Source organism: Muscardinus avellanarius (genome assembly GCF_963383645.1).
Source record: "Muscardinus avellanarius genome assembly, chromosome: X".
Taxonomy (NCBI): Eukaryota; Metazoa; Chordata; class Mammalia; order Rodentia; family Gliridae; genus Muscardinus; species Muscardinus avellanarius.
In genome coordinates this window covers 103,598,800-103,616,929 of record NC_137792.1, presented here as the reverse complement: position 1 = coordinate 103,616,929, position 18,130 = coordinate 103,598,800, and the positions used below count along the sequence as shown (strand labels likewise).

At 39.1% G+C, this 18,130-nt stretch overlaps 1 protein-coding gene and 1 pseudogene across 2 annotated transcripts in view; both read right to left on the bottom strand.

Annotated features, from left to right (window-relative positions):
- LOC308279008 (eukaryotic translation initiation factor 3 subunit J-like) overlaps positions 1–891 on the bottom strand; it is a 60,651-nt pseudogene extending 59,760 nt beyond the window's left edge. Inside the window, exon 1 of the transcript in view lies at positions 748–891. The product of the transcript in view is annotated as a eukaryotic translation initiation factor 3 subunit J-like (transcript). The remainder of the gene's footprint in view (positions 1–747) is intronic.
- Positions 892–17,441: 16,550 nt separating this feature from the next.
- LOC308279007 (profilin-1-like) lies at positions 17,442–17,903 on the bottom strand (the record flags this gene model as incomplete). Its single annotated transcript, XM_080718978.1, has 1 exon — positions 17,442–17,903. One exon carries the CDS (start codon positions 17,901–17,903, stop codon positions 17,442–17,444), a length of 462 nt encoding a protein of 153 aa, XP_080575104.1.
- Positions 17,904–18,130: the final 227 nt, after the last annotated feature.

The following is an 18,130-nucleotide window of genomic DNA, read 5'->3' as shown; positions in this document are numbered from 1 at the left end:
ACACACACACACACACACAGATTGGAGTTAGTCATACCAGATATCCAAAGATTGTGAGAGCCCATAAAGTTCAGCATATCAACGAGACCTCTAGGAATATTTTACCTATTACAAGTTTGCACGCCACAGGTGCCCACTCACGATGATTTTCTTATAACCTCCCTTTCTTTTGTTAGAAAATGGTTCTAATGCAGAGCCCTCAAATCCTAGGATTTGATCCCCAGCTGGCAAGGGAGCAAACAACAGGAGATAAAGTCCTTAGAAAACTTATTTTTAGAAGGAAGACCAGCAGGGAGGCAGAGAGCTGCTGAAGGTTCTACAGTTGACCTGTCCATTGGGTTTTGCTTGGCTGTGCTTGACTATCCACTTTCCGGAAGGTAGCCCTGGAACAGTGAGTCTGAGGCTCTCCCTTGTAAACCTTTCCAGAGGCATTAGAGGGCCTTGGGTGGAAATAAACCACAGTGTAAAAGTCGTGGTTTACCTTTTCCAAAGCTGACATATTGACCAAACATATAGGTATCTACCAGATCTTAATTTGCTGGGAGGTAAATGCTGTGGGGCCATGGTGCCTTGGTTATGGCTGGGTGTTTAGGCATGTTAGCAGAGTGAGCCAAAATGGAAGTATAGAGAAAGCCAATATGGTGAGTCTGTGTGTGCCACACATGCTTGAGGGCATGGTGTGCCAAGATATTGACACAGACCAAGCCAAATATGTACCTGGTATGCCACTGGTTATGGGAGGGTCACCGTAGATGATGGCAGGTGGTTGTGAGCAGCTCCTTGCATAGCACTGCAAGCAGGACCTTGACATGAGCCCTGAGACAGGAGCTTGTCTAAAAACCATGCCCAGGATGCATCACACTGTTCCCGGGAAGGATCCAATCTTCCCATATCCTGGCTGTGGATGCCACCATTGGTGAAAGGTCCTCCTTAGTGCCTGTGGGGGCAGGAATGTATCTGCAATGTGAGGCAGCCTGTGGTGACACAAATGTGCCCCACAATGGAAGATTGCCCAGCTGTGAAAGCACAGGAAATTCCACAGAGAGCTTCCTGGCTCACCACACATGAGTGCTTCCCATCCTTCCTCTCCTGCAACAGCAGATTGATCTGACATGGCTTTACATATGCACCTTGGACTCACACAGGCACCTAGGCTTGGTTTCTCTAGGAGCCAGAGACACCATTTTTGGGCTGGTTCCAATGCTTTTAGAGGCTGTTATACTGGTTTGATGGCACTTCCTCCTCCCTACAATATGTGTTAGAGTTATCTTTTACATTTTTGCTCCAGTGTGGCCTGATTTAAAGATACAAGTTATGTGTGCCAGAATATTAAAAGGTAAAATCTTTCCTAGAAATAAATATTATAGTACAGTTATCTCTCAGCCTCAGTCTTTTCTTTTCAAGAGAAAGATTCAAACAGAAAGCACAAGTATGGGAATATAATATAAAAGGTTTATTTAGGGAAGTTGGTGTACAGCTTAAGAGAAGGCTTTGATAAATAGGAACATTCCAGAGAAAAGATATGGAATGGTCTGTTTCCAGAAGTGGAAAGTGGCCCATTTTAAATTTTTATTTAATTTTGAATTTTATTTAATTTCAATTAATTTAAATTTTAATTGGTACATGCTTATAGTGACTATTGTATTAGATAAAGCAGCTGTAGACTTTAATAGACATCCATTGACACAAATGGATCAATGACCCATCTTAACCTTATGGCCTTTACAGCTAGTGTTTTTAGATATCTCTGCCTTTCCTAAATCATATGTTAATTTTATATATATCAAAACTACTAGATATAACTTAGATATCAGCTGATAAAGAATAATTGGGACCAAAAAAACATTAAGCACATCATTTGGGATTCTTCCAATTGTATATAAAAGAAATCCTGTTCAAATTGACTTAAAATTGTATTATTTCACGTAATTGAAAAGTCCAAAGATAGGGTGTTATGGTTTGGGTCTGGAAAACATTCATGTATGGAAAGCATATCCTCAGTGCAGCCAGGTTCAGGGGTAGGGAATGGCTGGAGGAGGCAGATCACTGGAGGCATGGCCTTGAGAACTATATTTATCTCTGACCCAATCCCTCTCTCCCCTCTCCCTCTCTTCTTCCTTTCCTCCTCCTCCTCCTCCTCCTCCTCCTCCTCCTCCTTCTTCTTCTTCTTCTTCTTCTTCTTCTTCTTCTTCTTCTTCTTCTTCTTCTTCCTTCTCTCTCTCTTCTAGCTGACATTAGCTTCCTTCCACCATGTAATTTCTGTCTTGGAGTTGGCCAACCATAGACTGAACCTCTGAAACTGTGACCCAAATTAAAGCGTTCCTCTTCTAAGTTGTTCTTCTCAGGTATTCGTGTCACAATTACAAGCTGATTAACAAATAGGGTTAGCTTCAGGTGAGGAGTCATGTGGCATTTCAACATTTTCAAGGACTTTATTTCCCTCTTTCCAACCTATTTACCGATGTTGGCTTCATACTAAATCTGGCTTCCCAAGAAAGCTTATAAAACCTTCAAGGGCTATACATTTCAATGTTCACTGTTCATATGTACAAAAGAAAAGGCAGCATCATTATTATCCCAGGAGTTCCATTATATTACCAAGATTCATTCTGATTTAACTATCAAAAATCACATGGTGACCCTTAAACTAATCTCTGTGCAAAACTGATAGTGACAACTTAATACCTGAAGGTATGGAATCAACTTACCTGAAACCACCACACACTGACCCTGGGTTAATCATGGTTTTCCAAAAGAATAGAACCAATTATAAGAGGGGAGATATTATATTACTGTATATAATCAAAGGTTAAATAGCCTCACTATGGCCATCAGAGGCCTGAAGGAAGATTAGTCAGGATTGCTTTGGTTGCAAGTGACTTAAACTCAAAGTGTGCAAAGCAAAAAAAAAAAAAAAGGGGGAACTTATTGATTCAGGTATCCTAAAAGATAAATGACATCTGAATTCAAGAGCTTGATGATATCATTAGAACCTGGCTTCTGGTCATAGCTCTGTGTCATTCTCAGCCACCTCCAGCTTCATCCCCAATAATTCAGGCTTATATCATGTATTCATCCACAATATAACCTAGTGTCCAAAAACACAAGCTAGATTATTGCCACCAGGTTTTGAATCCTGGTTCAGCCATCTACTCTGTGACTTTGACAGTTACTTGACTCTCTGCATCTGTAATATGTGGATTATACTACTATCTACATCACAGTTACTATTGTTATTATTAAATAAATTAATCAAAATAAAGGATTTAATCAACAGATGAATGGATAGCAAAACTATGGGAAATACACACAATGGAATTCTATTCAGCCATAAAGAAGAACAAAATTATATCATTTGAAAGAAGATGGAAAGCCCTGGAGAACATTATGTTAAGTGAGATCAGCCAAGCACAGAAGAAGAAGATACATATGTTTCCTCTAATATGCCCAAACTAGGAAACACAAAGAATACCAGAGGGACTCCAGATATTGAAGGGGAAATACTAGCTAAGTTTGGATGGTAAGATAGGAGAGGAGGAAGGCCGGTCTTGATTAATAAGGGTCTACACTTGAACATGTGTAAAATTATGAATAAGACATGGTTAACCTGGACAACCATTGGTGGGGGGGGAGGGAAAATGGGGGCGTGGGGGAGGGCACCAAATATAGTGTAAATGTATACTATTTATGTTCAATAAAAAATTGTTATAAAAAAATAAAGGATTTAGAGAAATAGCAAATGTTCATCAAGTATTTACTGTTATTATCTAGCAGTAAATTTCAGTATATTCTAGCAGTATATCTAGCAGTATATTCCAGTGGATATAAAATATACTTCTATCAACAGTTTCATAAAAAATCCCAGGGTTGTTTCATCTTTAGTAACTTTCCCATCTCTGGACATTCACTGTGTCTAAGGAAATGAAACCTCATTGGCCAGAGCTGTATTATATATCAACCCATTTGAGTCAGGGGAAGAGGTATGTCAGACCACTTGACCCACAGGAAGTCTCTCCAAAGGGAAACTGGAAAGGCTGATAACGAAAAAGAAGGAAAGGGATGCTAGTAAGGTTAAAAACAAACACTTGTAAAAAAAAAAAGATGATCATATTAAGGTGCTTCCTGGGTGAAAGAGGGCAGATCTTAAGAATAAAGGACTTCATCATGAAATTCCATATCTTCTCTCCCCACTGTAAAGTAGTAACATGGTGGTGCTGATGATTATGACAATAACAAGAATGACAATGAGGAGGCAGAATGTATAAGGCAGTCGACTGCTGAGAAGCAGTAATGGATATTTGGGAGATTTTAAACTAGCAATGTACAAACGACTTTTGACAAATAGCATGAAATTCTTCCAGATTCCCTGCGTGATTGATCATTTGAAAAAGAACAGATGTCTTTGATGGCAATAGTTTGTCCTGGGTGTGAGTGACTAAGAAAAGTGTTACATGTTTCTAAAATCGGGAGTGTAAGTGGATTCAGAAATTTTTTTCAGAATTTTTTGGATTTTGACCATTTTTGGTCATAAGGATTGAACCCAGGGGCATTGTACCTCAGAGCTATACCTTGAGCCATATTTTATTTTTATTTTGAAACCAGTCTTTCTTACTAGATTGCTAAGTTTTCACTAAATTGCTGAGGCTGGCTTCAAACCTGTGATCCTTGTTTCTCAGCCTCCCAAGTACTGGAATTACTGGAATGTGACATCACACCTGTCTGAAGTTTGGCTATTTTTAAAATAAAGCAAGTCTAGTGTACTTGATGCTTGCTTTCACAAATGTATAATATTAATGTCTGGCAAGTGCCCTTTAATTTTCACAATTGGCCTAAAAACCTAGTGATCTCCCACTCTGACTCTAGTATCTCTATCTCCCTCCAACCTCCATCAACGCAACTTACTTTTCATCCTAGACAACCTGCAGTGTCCAAATAATTGTGTCACTTTACCTCCTTTCCTGCCACTTTCCTTTCTCTGTGTCTTTGTTCAAACTGTCCCCTCCTATACCTGAAATTTCTTTTTTGTTGCTTCTTCTCTCTATTGACAGTTCTATACATCCTCATGATCACAGCTCATATCTCATCTACTCTAAAAGTTTTCACAAATTATCTCACTCTAGAATAAGTTCTTTTACCTTTGTTCTCTCACTGAACATTCTTTGGTTATTATCATAGCAGCTGTCACAGTCTATCTTAGGAGATTTATACATAAGTGGATTTGGCCCCTGGACTAAGTTGTAAGGTATCTCTACTAATGTTAGGACAGAGACTTAATCCTTACCCACTCCCACCTCTCAAAATAGTCTGATACAAGTTCTTTATTATAGTTAGGCCCTTATGAATGTTTTTCATTCACATATTCAACAAACACTGAGTACCTAGTATATGCCAGGCACTCTATTAGTTACTGTGGATATACAAATTACCACAATAGTCAAACATCCATATCCTCATGGCACTTACACTCTATAATGGGACACAGACAATAAGCAAACATAAAATATATTGTCTGTAAGGTAGTGATAAGAAGTATTAAAAAGTACGGTAGTGTAAGAGAGATAAAATAACATGGTGGTAGTAGGATATATATATATATATATATATATATATATATATATATATATATATATATATTCAGGAAAAACCTAAAACCTCTCAGAAAAGGACATTTGAGTAGAAATCTAATGTAAGAAAATTGGACATGAAAGTATATGGATAACGAGTTTTTCAAATTGTGGTAACAGAAAGTACAAAGTGCTCAATGTAGGCCAGTGTACCTAAAAGAGTGAGTGAGATAAACAATGTCAAGATACAAGATATAAGGCCAGAGAAAGTAGTAGGAAGCCAAATCACTTATAGCATATTGACTTGAATTTAATTAAAAATAAATTAAGACAGGTAAAGATGGAAAACCAATGGAATACAAGCAGGCTTTATTGAAAATAAACTGGGTATGCGGCCAGTTTAGACTCCTGTTCTCACTCAAGCACAGGAGGTTCACCTTCTAGGCTTAATTCCTTCACTTGTTCATTAATCTTCAGGAACTTACCCCTTTTCACAGATTTTAGCTGCCTTTCTCCCAAGATGAGCCAAGACCTTTGACTAAATTGAGCACTTTCACAACTGAACCCTGAACAGGAATCTGAAAGCTGTTTGCAACAGAAAACTCACAGAGGCCTCTATTTTCTAAACTGAACCAGAAACTCAAAGAAGATTTCAAAAGTTCAGGGGCTATTTTGCCTGCTCTTTTGAAAAAGTTAAACTTTTGTTACAGACCATCCAGGGTTAAGTTTCTAAGGTTAATCAGGGACCATCTCAGCAGCACACACAGTGGGTTGTGGGGAGAAGCATGTTTGCATGCAAACAGTTTTCCAGCATGCAAACATGTTTCCAAGGTCCCAAGGTATCCAGTAATCAGAAATGAGCCCAGATGGAACCCCCTCCTCCATACTGTATTTGTTCTTGATATATGCTGAGAATTGTTCTTTCTCTAGATTCCAAGTTGTTTCTATGTATCCTGTGTCTAGCATTAACACATGCTTTTTTAAACTTTTCAATAAAAGAGGTTCCTGCGGGTTGCAGAAGTAGAGAAGCAGCATCTCTTCTCTTCCCTCCAGCTGTCCCTAAATGCATTCAATTCATTTATGACTCTGAGTCTTTTATGTAAGGACACAAATAAAGCTTCAAGTGTCTGCAGCAAGAAGTGTCCCAGACAAACTCTGAGTCATCTTCTTGGTCTGTGTAAAAAGCAGAATGCTCCCTCCTCAAATAGGTTTCCATACCTGAAGAAAAGTTCTTGCTACCCATCTCTTTCCTTGGGCCAAGCCAGAAGTGGAATGTAACCTTTTTTCTGGAGGGCATTTAGTGGAGAAATTGAGTCAATTCTTGCATAGCCCTGCGGTATTGCATGGGAGGAAGTCGTGAAGAGGAGGCGGAGAAAGACCCAAACCACAAGCAGCAATGTGGATATTTTTGTTAGCAGCATTTGGTACTGGAGCTTGTTTAGTCACAGGAAATTGAACAGAAGATCTGCATGATGGGTGGAACCCTATTAACCATTAGATTCCCCTTTTACCGATTCAGTTCCAGGAACTGTCTCTGGCAGAAAGACAAAGTTTAAGTTCTACATCCCTCCTGGCCCCTCAGAAGTGTCAATGGGACTAAATTATGGCTGCTTGGCATACTGGTTGGCTAAGACCTAGAAGGGAGCTAGGGGCCTAGGTAGAAGACAAAATCATGAAAGAGAGAACACTAGGGTGATAGAATTCACCTTAGTGTGAGCTACAGTTCCTTAAAATGAAAGCCAGACAGCTTATGATGAAAATGCTAAAGCTAATGTTGCAAACTGGTAGTAACTATCTTTATAGCCTGAAGCATTGTATTATTTAGTCAGCATGGTGTTTTAAAAAAAATATTAGCCAGGCATGGTGGCTGGCTAAAACACCTTTAATCTCAGTAATTTAGAGGCTGAGACAGGAGGATCACAAGTTAGAGGCTAGCTTCAGCAATTTAGTGAGATGCTCAACAACTTAGTGAGACATATTTTAAAATAAAAAATAAAAAGGGTATGAGGGTATAGTTTGGAGGTAGAATGTCCCTGGGTTCAATCCTTAACACACACACACACACACACACACACACACACACACACACACAAAATAAATAAATAAATAAATAAATAAATAAAATTTTAAAAAAAGTATAGCTGCTGTTATATTTGCCTAACTTGGCAAAACATTTGTGTTTTCAACCTCGGGTGTAAAGGGAAGAACTCTAAAATAGGTGGCATAAAAACTTCACAATGAAATTATCCTTCGACTTGGGCCTTAAAAGAGCAGAGGGACTGACCTAAGAAATGCCATAGATGTATGAACCCATGGGTCGTTTTCAGGGCAGAAACTACTTCTGAAGATTAAAGTAGATGTACTTTCTGGGGGAATGGCAGGAGTGTATTTGAGAAACAAGTCAAAGATGGATTGTGAAGAATCTGCTATGATCTCTGCTGTTTCAAATAGTCACTTGAAATCAAGTCCCACTTGTACTTAAAAATGTTGGGGCAATACATCATTCATTCCATTCCTCGGTGCTAACTAAAGATTTACTTCTTCCTGTCCAGGAAGTATATTAATATAATTAATCATATCTTATTTTTATCTTGGCTATCAGAGATCTCAGGGCCAAGAGATCTCAGGAGAGTTCAACTAGTGCTGTAATCATTTTATATTTTTCTTTCCCTTAGTCCTTTTTATTTTTATATTTAATTATTATTTAATATGGCACGATGCTATTATTTAATATTTTAAGTAATGTAACATTGTTGCCATTCAATCATGGGGAAGAGTAGTGTATAAATACAATGATAAATAGAAAGGATTTGGACTTTATCTTCAAACATTGTAGAACTGTGAAAAGTCTAAAAGCAGAGTGAAATTATTTGGTTTGGCTTATTTATTTATTTATTTATTTATTTATTTATTTATTTATTGTACTGAGGATAGAACACAGGGGAATTCTACCATCAAACTGCACTCCAGCCCTTTTTCTTATTTTGAAATAGGATCTAAATTACCATATTCTTTTTAAGTTTACCCTTTCTATATCTTTTGTATAAATGAGCAGATAGTGTTTTCTTACATCCCTTGTTTAGGTGAAAGGTAAAATTATCACTAGTCTTTTGTGCTTTTTCTTTATACTTAAAAATATCCCCTGGAATTAATTCCAGATCAGTTCAATAGATAGCTCCTTAATTTTTTCCCTAGTTCTTTATGATAACTTCATAGCACTCAATTGTGAGGATGTACCATTGTGAGGATGTCTCAAGTACTTGGAGAGAGGATTTTTTGTGTGTGTGTGTGGTACTGGGGGTGGAACCCAGAGGCTTTCTACCTCTGGGCTATACTCCCAGACCTATTTTATATTTTATTTGGAAACAGAGTCTCACTAAGTTGCTGAGAGCCTCACTCAGTAGCTGAGGCTGGCTTCCAACCTGTGTGATCCTCCTGTTTCCGCCTCCCAAGTGCAGGGATTACAAGTTTGCACCACCATGCCCGGCAAGTAGGCAAAATTCTAATATTGTTCCTGTGACCCTTGCTTTTGGGTTGCTCCCTTGATTCTGTTACCTTATATTGCCAAAAGAATTTTGCACATTTAAATAGGGTTACTAATCAGTTGACCTTAACAAAGTGAAATTATCCAGTATGAAGTCTAACCTAATAGTACAAGCCCTTTAAATGCAGAATGTTACATCTATCAGTAAAAAAAAAGAAGATAGAGAGATCCAAGAGAGTACATTTCAATGTATGGAAATTCTCCATTTCTAAGATGAAGAAGTCCATATAGAGATACCTGAGATGGGCTTCTAGAGGTTCAGAATGGCCTTTGGTTGACAGACAGCAATGAAGCAGTGCCTCAGTCTTACAACAGGAGGAATTCAATTCTGCCAACAAACTGAATAAACGTGGAATTAGATTCTTCTTCAGAGCCTCTGGATAAGAGTCCAGACATTGGTGCCTTATTAGCTAAACCCACCCAGCCTTCTGACATATAGAACTGTGAGTAATAAATGGGTTTTATTTTAAACTGTTAATTTGTGGTGGCTTGTTGCACACACTAGAAACTAATATAGTGGTTGAAGAGAAAACTTTGGTACCACATCACATTCTCTCAGGCCACTTTTGATTTTAGCTGTAGCTCTTGTTGTCAGTATCCTACCTCAAAAGAACAGTGAACATCTTTCTAATATTCTGCCCCAGTGCCTTTTCTCATGCTGTAGAGTCTCAAAAAGTAGAATGGAAGTAGAGGGAAAATTATTAACCCCAGAAGCAACCCTTAGTCCATGGAGAAAGAAGAAAAATATAATCAGATATATATTTTAGCCTCTGAAAGATGTTCAGAAAGACAGTTCTGGGAGATATAGTATATGCTTTTCAGAGACTCTGGTAGAATCCTGTCTTTGTTGTTTATAGTAGTGATCTAAAATATGTATTTTATGTGAGTTTTTTTTCCTTTAGTGCCTCTTCCTCTCTGCTCCATTACCCATGCTTCCTTGTATTACCTCCTAAATAAATTATATATTCCAGATACTTACCTAAGTCTTTGCTTTAAAAAGAAAAGGCAAAATAAGCCAATGTTGCTATAAATTAACATATAGAATACTATAAGTTAGAATATGTAAGATAATGAAAATAAAGATAAGTTCAGTTTTAGATATATTGAATTTAGAGGACCCGTAAAAATAATTCATTGAATTATCCAACAAATATTGATCATTTATTATGCTATACAGGAAAGGTAAAGCAGTGAATAAGGCAAACTAACTCTAATTTTTCTAATGCTAACCGCCTGAGTTAGTTGGATCTTTGTTGGTATGGCCAAAATGCCTGACATGAGCATCTTAGAGGAGAAAAGATTTATTTGGGCTCAGTTTCAGAGTTATCAGTCCATGGTCAAGCAGCTTCCTTGCTCTGGAACTCAGATGAGGCTGAATGTTATGATGGAAAAATGCGGCAGAGGAAAACTGCTCAGCTATGGCAACAGGGAAGCAGGGATTCAGACAGAATAGAGTACCCAAGGGCATGCCCCTGTTACCTACTTCCTCCAATCATGCCACATCTGCCTAAGTTTCTACCATCTTCCAGGCTGCTCTACAGCCTATTCTCAACCATGTAGTTAAAGTGATTTTATTAAAACACAAGTTAGCTAGGTATGGTGGTACATACCTACAATTCCAGTACTTGGAAGGCCAAGACAAGAAAATTGCAGTTCTGAGGCCAGCCTCAGCAACTCAGTGAGGCCCTGTTTAAAAACAAAATATAAAAGGGCTGGGAGTATAGCTCAAAGACAGAACCCCTAGTGCCAAAAAAAAAAACACAAAAAACTCACAAGTTAGATCATATCACTCCTCAAAATTCTCCAAAGGCTCCCCAACTAATTTTGAGTAAAATCTAGTCCTATAAAATTTTATAAGAACTAGCCTACTTAACTATTCTAATCTCATCTTCCGATTAATTTCCTCCCCTCCTTACTCATTCCACCCTACCCTGAAACAGAACAATCCTGCTTTCAGCTCATAACCTTTGCCCTCATCTGTAGTATTCTTCTCATAGATGCTTACATGATTTGGTTCCTTACCTATGCCAGGTCTTTTAAAAAGTTTGATTATAGGTAAAACATTTCTCAGATAGAATGGAAGCTCCATGAAGCTGGGCACAGTAGAGCATGCCTACAATCCCAGTACTCTGGAGGTATTGAGACAGGAGGATCACAGGTTCGAGGACAGTCTGAGAATCCTAGCAAGAACCTCACCAAATTAGCAAGGGCCTGTTTCAAAATTTAAAAAAAACAGTGAAAAAGTGCTGAGGCTGTGGTTCAGAGATAGAATGTCCCCGGTTTTAATCCCCAGCACAAAAAAGTAATATTTTGTTGTCACTGCTTTTCATTCCTGAGTAGTTAGTGCCTAGAACCATGTTGAAATATAATGGGTACATAATAATTGGATCGATGAAGGAATGAATACAATCTCTTGTGCCTCTTACTACACTGCATTGCAATTTATAGCTTCATAAATATATTCTAGACACTTGATATATGTATATAAATCTGTTGAGGGATTGAATGGAAAGCAAAAAGTCTTGTATAAACTGTTCCCAAGTACCTGTCTGAACACAAATGACTGTAATGTAATCCACACCTTATGGCTCACTTGATACCTACAACATTATATTTTACATTTTCCAAAGCACTTTGTATCCATTCTTTCATTTGAACCCCCATATCAGTCTTTCAGGTGCCAATATCTACATATTCTAAGTTAAACAAAAGAGTGACCCACATGAGATGAAGTGACTAATCCAGGGTCAGTTAGAAAGCTCTGGACTGGGATTCATATTTCCAAACATTTTATTTTGTTATAAATGACATGGATAACATTATGTTGAGTGAGATTATCCGGTCAAAAAAAGTGAAGGGACATATGTTTTCTCTAATATGTGGAAGCTAGGAAGTAATGGGGATGCCAAAGGAACTCCAGATAATGGAGGAGAAACCTCAGTGGAGCCAAGGAGGTGGTCTAAGGGAAGGGGACGGGGAAAGTGAAGTTAATTGAAGAAATTACTACTATCAGCTTTGTGTACATTTGTGAAAATACCAATGCCAATTGCAGTACTCTGTATGGGAATAGGGGGAGATGGGGAGGCATGGAGGCCACCAAGTACTGTGTGCATGTATGTCACTGTCAACATGATTTATTTATATTATGATGTGAGACTATAATATGCCAATAAAAGCATATTCAAAACATAAAAATAAAAATCAGAGGCTGAGATGCATATAAAAATAAAATAAAATTTTAACAAACCTCAAAAAATAAATGATTTTATAAACTATCCTGCAAGAAAATATGCCTGTAAATAAATATGTGTGTAGCTTGAAGAAATTCTAATTATAAAACATGCACATTCGGATAGAGCCCAAAGGCAGTTTTTCCACTCCACTCCTGTACTGTTAATTGTGTCTACCATTCACTTGGCACAGAGCTCACCCTATGCAGGGAACATGATAATTAATTACATAAAGCCTCTAAATCAGAGTTGAAGCTTTCCTGGTGTGAGCCCTCCCCACCCTCCTGCTGCCTAGATGCAAGAAAATTGGTGACTGGTGCTGGGGAATTGGGGAGGAGAAAGACAGAAGGGAATTACCAACAACCCCCTTCATTCTCCACTTATTTAAATTGTGGAGAAACCAAGGAAGAAGCTTGGCTGGAAGTGTCATTTCCCCACCATCATTTGTTATGTCTGTCATTTATTTTAATCATCTTACAAGTTGTGCACTAATTCAGAACTTCCTAGGCACAAAAGCCTGCAGATGTGAGTTACAGTCCAATAGTATTCCCTAGGAAAACTTGCAGGCTAATAAAGGAGAGAAGATATGTCCATGTATAGTAAGGGTTAAAAATAAAAATGTATAGTAAGGATTAAAAATAAAATCCGTCGTGTTATGGGATAGGTGCAAAGAATTAGGTGGCGGTGTCAAAGACATGAGGGAACGACTCCCAACTTGTGGAACAAGTAATATATATCCTTAGAGAAACAGGGGGGCTGGTGGTTCAGCTTAATAAATGGCTAGGGTATGGGCTTGTTATTGTTAGGGAATGGAGGAGAGATGGCAGGTCATTTCTGAGAATATGATGGCAGCAATTATGACGCATTTCCTGAAAACGGTGAGAAGCTAAATGCATCTTAGACTGTAGGGTGCAAGAGAAGAAAAATAGGTGCCAGAGAAAGGTTAAGACTAATTTCTGAAGCGACCCAAATGCTGTGAACTAGTGAAATATTATGGACTCACAGGGTGGACAGAGACAGGGGATAGGTCCTCCCAAAAAGACCCAAACTTCCCTATTCTGCCTCTGAGCCTTTCTATGAAGGCGTTTCCTAATGCCTTCTGGAAATAGGACAGCCCCATGGGTTTCTCCCCACATTCAATTCAAGCTTATTTATACAAGGCACATTCAGTCTCTAGGGAACGACTTCACCATAGCAACAGACTAGGGCCCTAGCCTGGTCCAGCAGTGAAATATTTCTCTCTGGCTGGAAAGGGCAGGATTTCTGCTGAGCGGCCACTGCCTGGGTTTACCACCTCTTCCCAGGCTACCAGTCCTGGCCTCAATCGGCAGTATGCCCAATTAAGTTTCTTATTCCATAGGACACGTGGATGCTTTAGCTTGTCCTCTCATGATTTTCCCGGGACCTCCTAATTAACTGGAAAGGCTGTTTGTCCTTAGTAGCCCAATTTTCCCCTTTATTTGAGAGATCTAAGCTGCAAATAATAATGTCTACGGCTCAATTATCGTAAGGATTCACCTTCCTCACCTTCCATCTCACCTTTCTCTCAGTGCCCCTTCAGAGATGTGTATTATGCCACATTGAGCTTCTATCCAAGATGAAGACTCTAGTAAATCCGGGTCCACATTTAATTTTTTTCTCTGCCTCATTGCCCTACCACTATTTCTAGCTCTTTATTTTTTTAACAACCACCAGTATGAAAAAGCCTTAGGGGGTTTAGTTAACTACAAATTCAATATGAGTCAGCGGTGTGATGTGGCTGCCAAAAAAAAAAAAGTTAATGCAATTTAATCAGAAGGAGCAAGGCAAGAGCTTTAGTTCTGCTTTGCTGTTTCACTCTGGGAGTGAGTGAGCACCTATCACCTCACCACTGCAGATGGAAAGAGTAAGGGACACTGTCTTGGGAGGCTGTAACTGCACAGCCTCCTGGAGGTTCCTTATCAGCCCTGTTTACCCTCCAGCCTCAAAGACTTTGAACAGGCTGCTCTTTTTGTTTGAAAACCCTTCAGTCCTTAACATGGTTCATCCCTGTATTTCCTTGGCCTCTGAATAGATATCCTCTCTCTGGAGAGGCCACCTTTAATCTTGCAATTCCAAGGAGTCCTTCCTATCACATTTTATCTCTTTTATTCTGTGTGGTACTGGGGATGGAACCCAGAGGCCTATACTCTGGGCTATACTCCCAGACCATTTTATATTTTGTTTGGAAACAGCGTCTCACTAATTAGCTGAGGCTGGCTTCGAACCTGTGCAATCCTCCTGTGTCCGCCTCCCAAGCGCGCGGGGATTACAAGTGTGCATCTCTCCTCTGTCCTCTGTCCTCTCTCCTCTCTCCTCTCTCCTCTCTCCTCTCTCTCTCTCTCTCTCTCTCTCTCTCTCTCTCTCTCTCTCTCTCTCCTGCATTGTTTGCCTTTCTAGCATTATCAGTTTTTGACATATATTTTTCTCATAGTTGAATGTAAACTCATCATAAGGATTTTTTCCACTGTTGTGTCTAGAGTGATGCCTGACAATGAAAGTTCAACACATATTTAGTTGTGGAGGCTGGCCTCATACCTGTGATCCTCCTGTGTCAGCCTACCAAATACTGGGGTTATAGGTGTGCATCACCATGCTGGATCGGTATACTTTTTTGTGGTACTTGCAATGGAACCCAGAGGCATTCTACCTCCGAGCTACACCTCCAGCCCTATTATTTATTCTGTATTTTTAAACAGGGTCTCACTGAGCTTCAAAGGGCCCACTAAACAGTAGCTGAGGCTTTCCATGAACCACAATCCTCCTGTCTCAACCTTCCAAATGCTGGGATTACAAGCTTGCGCCACCACACCTGGCTTTCAATACATATGTAATAAACAAATTTTTATATAATTTATTACATTATACTGTAGTTTATCTTTTCATTTATATAAGCCCCACTGTATTTTTTCTAGGAGGCCTTTCTTAACATTTTAATTAATTGCCTAGCCAGTGTCTGCCATGACATATGTTGGGTGAATGGATATACTAACACAGGTGTTTCAGGGGTGTTTTAAACACTGGATAAAGATTAGTTCAGATCTATTCTGACCCAATATTGTAGTTACTAGATACATGTTAATTTTTTACAATTGAAAGGAGTCTTGCCAGGCATGGTAGCACATGCTTGTAATCCCAGCATTTGGGAGGCTGAGACTGGAGGATCAAGGTTCGCAGACAGCCTCAGCTACTTAGTGAGGCTCTTTGTACTCCGTGAGACCCTGTTTCAAAATAAAAAATTAAAAATAGGTCAGGGGGTATAACTCAGAGGTCAAATACCCCTGGGTTCCATCCCCAGACCCCCCCCCAAAAAGAAAGGAGTCTTGTTGGGATTGATATATGTAAATGAAATAATATAAAATATACATGTTAACAAATGTAAAATATACATGATATTTTGAAGCCTTGGCATCAAAATATGTAAGATATTTTATTAATAATATTCTTTTTTGTGGTACTAGGGACTGAACTCAGGGGCTTTCTACCTCCAAGGTACACCCCAGCCCTAGTTTTTATATGTGGTACTGAGAATGGAACCCAGGGGCATTCTACCTCCCAGCTACACCCCCAGCCCTATTTTTTATTCTTTATTTTGAAAAAGGGACTCACTAAGTTGTGGAGGGCCTAAGTAGCTGAGACTGGCTGTGAACCTGCAATACTTCTTTCTCAGCCTTCCAAATATTGGAATTACAAGTGTATACCACCAAGCCTGGCCCCAGCTCTTTTTTTGTTCTTTATTTTGCAGTGGTCTCATTAAGTTGCAAAAGGCCTCATTAAGTAGCTTATTAATTGCATGTTGAAATAATATTTTGGCTGTATTGGGTTAAACAAAATATAATCCTAAAATACAATTACCTATTTTACTTTTTTGATGCATCTTCTGGAAAATTTAAAATTAAATGTGTAACTAGCTATGTATTAGAGAACATTGCTCTGAAGATTTTGACTACTTACATGTTTAAGCTCTGACCTTTACAAGTGTGTGTGTGTGTGTGTGTGTGTGTGTGTGTGTGTGTGTGTTAGAGGTGGATTCTTATAATTAACATAGGAGAGGGCTCTCCATAATCATTACTATTGGAGACTGGTGACAGTAGGGTCAGATAAACACGATGGCCTATTGCTCAACATCACCTTTTTTATTTGTGCCTTTTCTTATTCCAGCTAGCACCAAAGCCAGATTGAATGGATAGATTTTTTCACCTCTCTTAGTTCTCACCTACCAACGTTTCCCCTGACCAATTATCAAGAGGTGAGTTGCAAAATGAAAGAGAAGAATCTAACCATGAGCACCCTAGGTGATCTATATTCTGCATAATACCCACTTGTAAAATCTATTTCTTTATGATAATGAATTTATGCCTATAACAAATTTCTCTGGCAGAGCCCCATGCAGGGATCCCAGGAAGGCGATAGAGAAGCAAAAGACATTTTCCTCTAGGGATTATAATCAAGTTGGGAAATGAAGATAATGTATATGGGACAAGTTAGAAAAAAACATAGAATGGTCATCCAGGATATAAGGGACAGAGTATGATTAATGGCCAAAGAAATGACCCAGACTCATGGTGCTATAGGAGTAGTCCCAAGGACTGAGGCCTGGAAGCTTCCTGGAGGAGGTAAGTACTTGAGCTGGTTCTTGAAGAATGTGCATGATATTACAAAATCCTGGATTTTTAGAACCTGAAGTACCCTGGCAGACATAGTACATCCCTCACTATGCAAATAAGGAAACTGAGATCAAGAGAGAGAAATATCACAGGAAAAATATCAGGATTAGGGACAAGATTTTCTGGTTCCCTGCCTACTACTGTAACAGGAGCTGAGAAAGGAGGGATGGTAGCCCAAGAGTACAAATGTGTGAAAGTCCTACATGCCCAATTGCCTGGAGGAACTACTCATTTTTCAACCCATACTCCTATCCAACACACTCAGAAACACAAATACACACACACACACACACACACACACACACACACAACTTTATACTTAATCTAGAATCTCCCTTTTCTTTTTCAAGGATGTTAAATTGACAGGAAAACACATAACACTGAATTCATGGTGAAACATCAACTCATTTTTATTTAGTTAGCAATGAGCCATGTGATGATAAATGGCCTCTCTGATGTAACTTCCCATCTCAAAAGCTTTGAGATTAAGAGGCCCACCTTCAGTTCCTTTTTGTCCCACCACCACGAGGAACACAGACTCGATCTTAATTACTGTGACTGCCTGGCTACCTCGACTCTGGCCTTTGGTGCGCAGGTCCATGGTGTTGTTGCCCTCGGTGTACAGGTTGTCTCGGATCAACAGACATTTGGTCCCTGCCAGGGTAATTCCCTGAAGGAACAATTTCTCTCTATCTTCTCTTGCCAGTACGATCTGAATTTCTTCCTGGGTCAAGTGCAACAAGTTGCCTTCAGGATATGAAGCTAACAGCCAAGGTGGAGAATTGGTGATAATTGCTGCATCACAGCACATCTCAGTCTGTAGGAAGAGAGTAATGCAGTCCTGCCATACCTCATTACTGATATCACGTACGCACTGCATGATTCAAGTAAGTAGTCTCCGTAAGATGGATAGAGTGATTTCTATTAAGTTGTTCTTCAGAAAGGTTGTTGATAGTTGGCTTGAGAAGTCTGATCAGTTGAGAGAGAAATAAGTTAAAAAGTTCAGTCTGTTTCTTATGGCCTCTTTCCTGCAGCAAGATGGATGAGGTCTTGGTGAGATATATGAAGTTCTTCCACAGCTGCCCTCTGCTGTGTAAGCTACCCCTG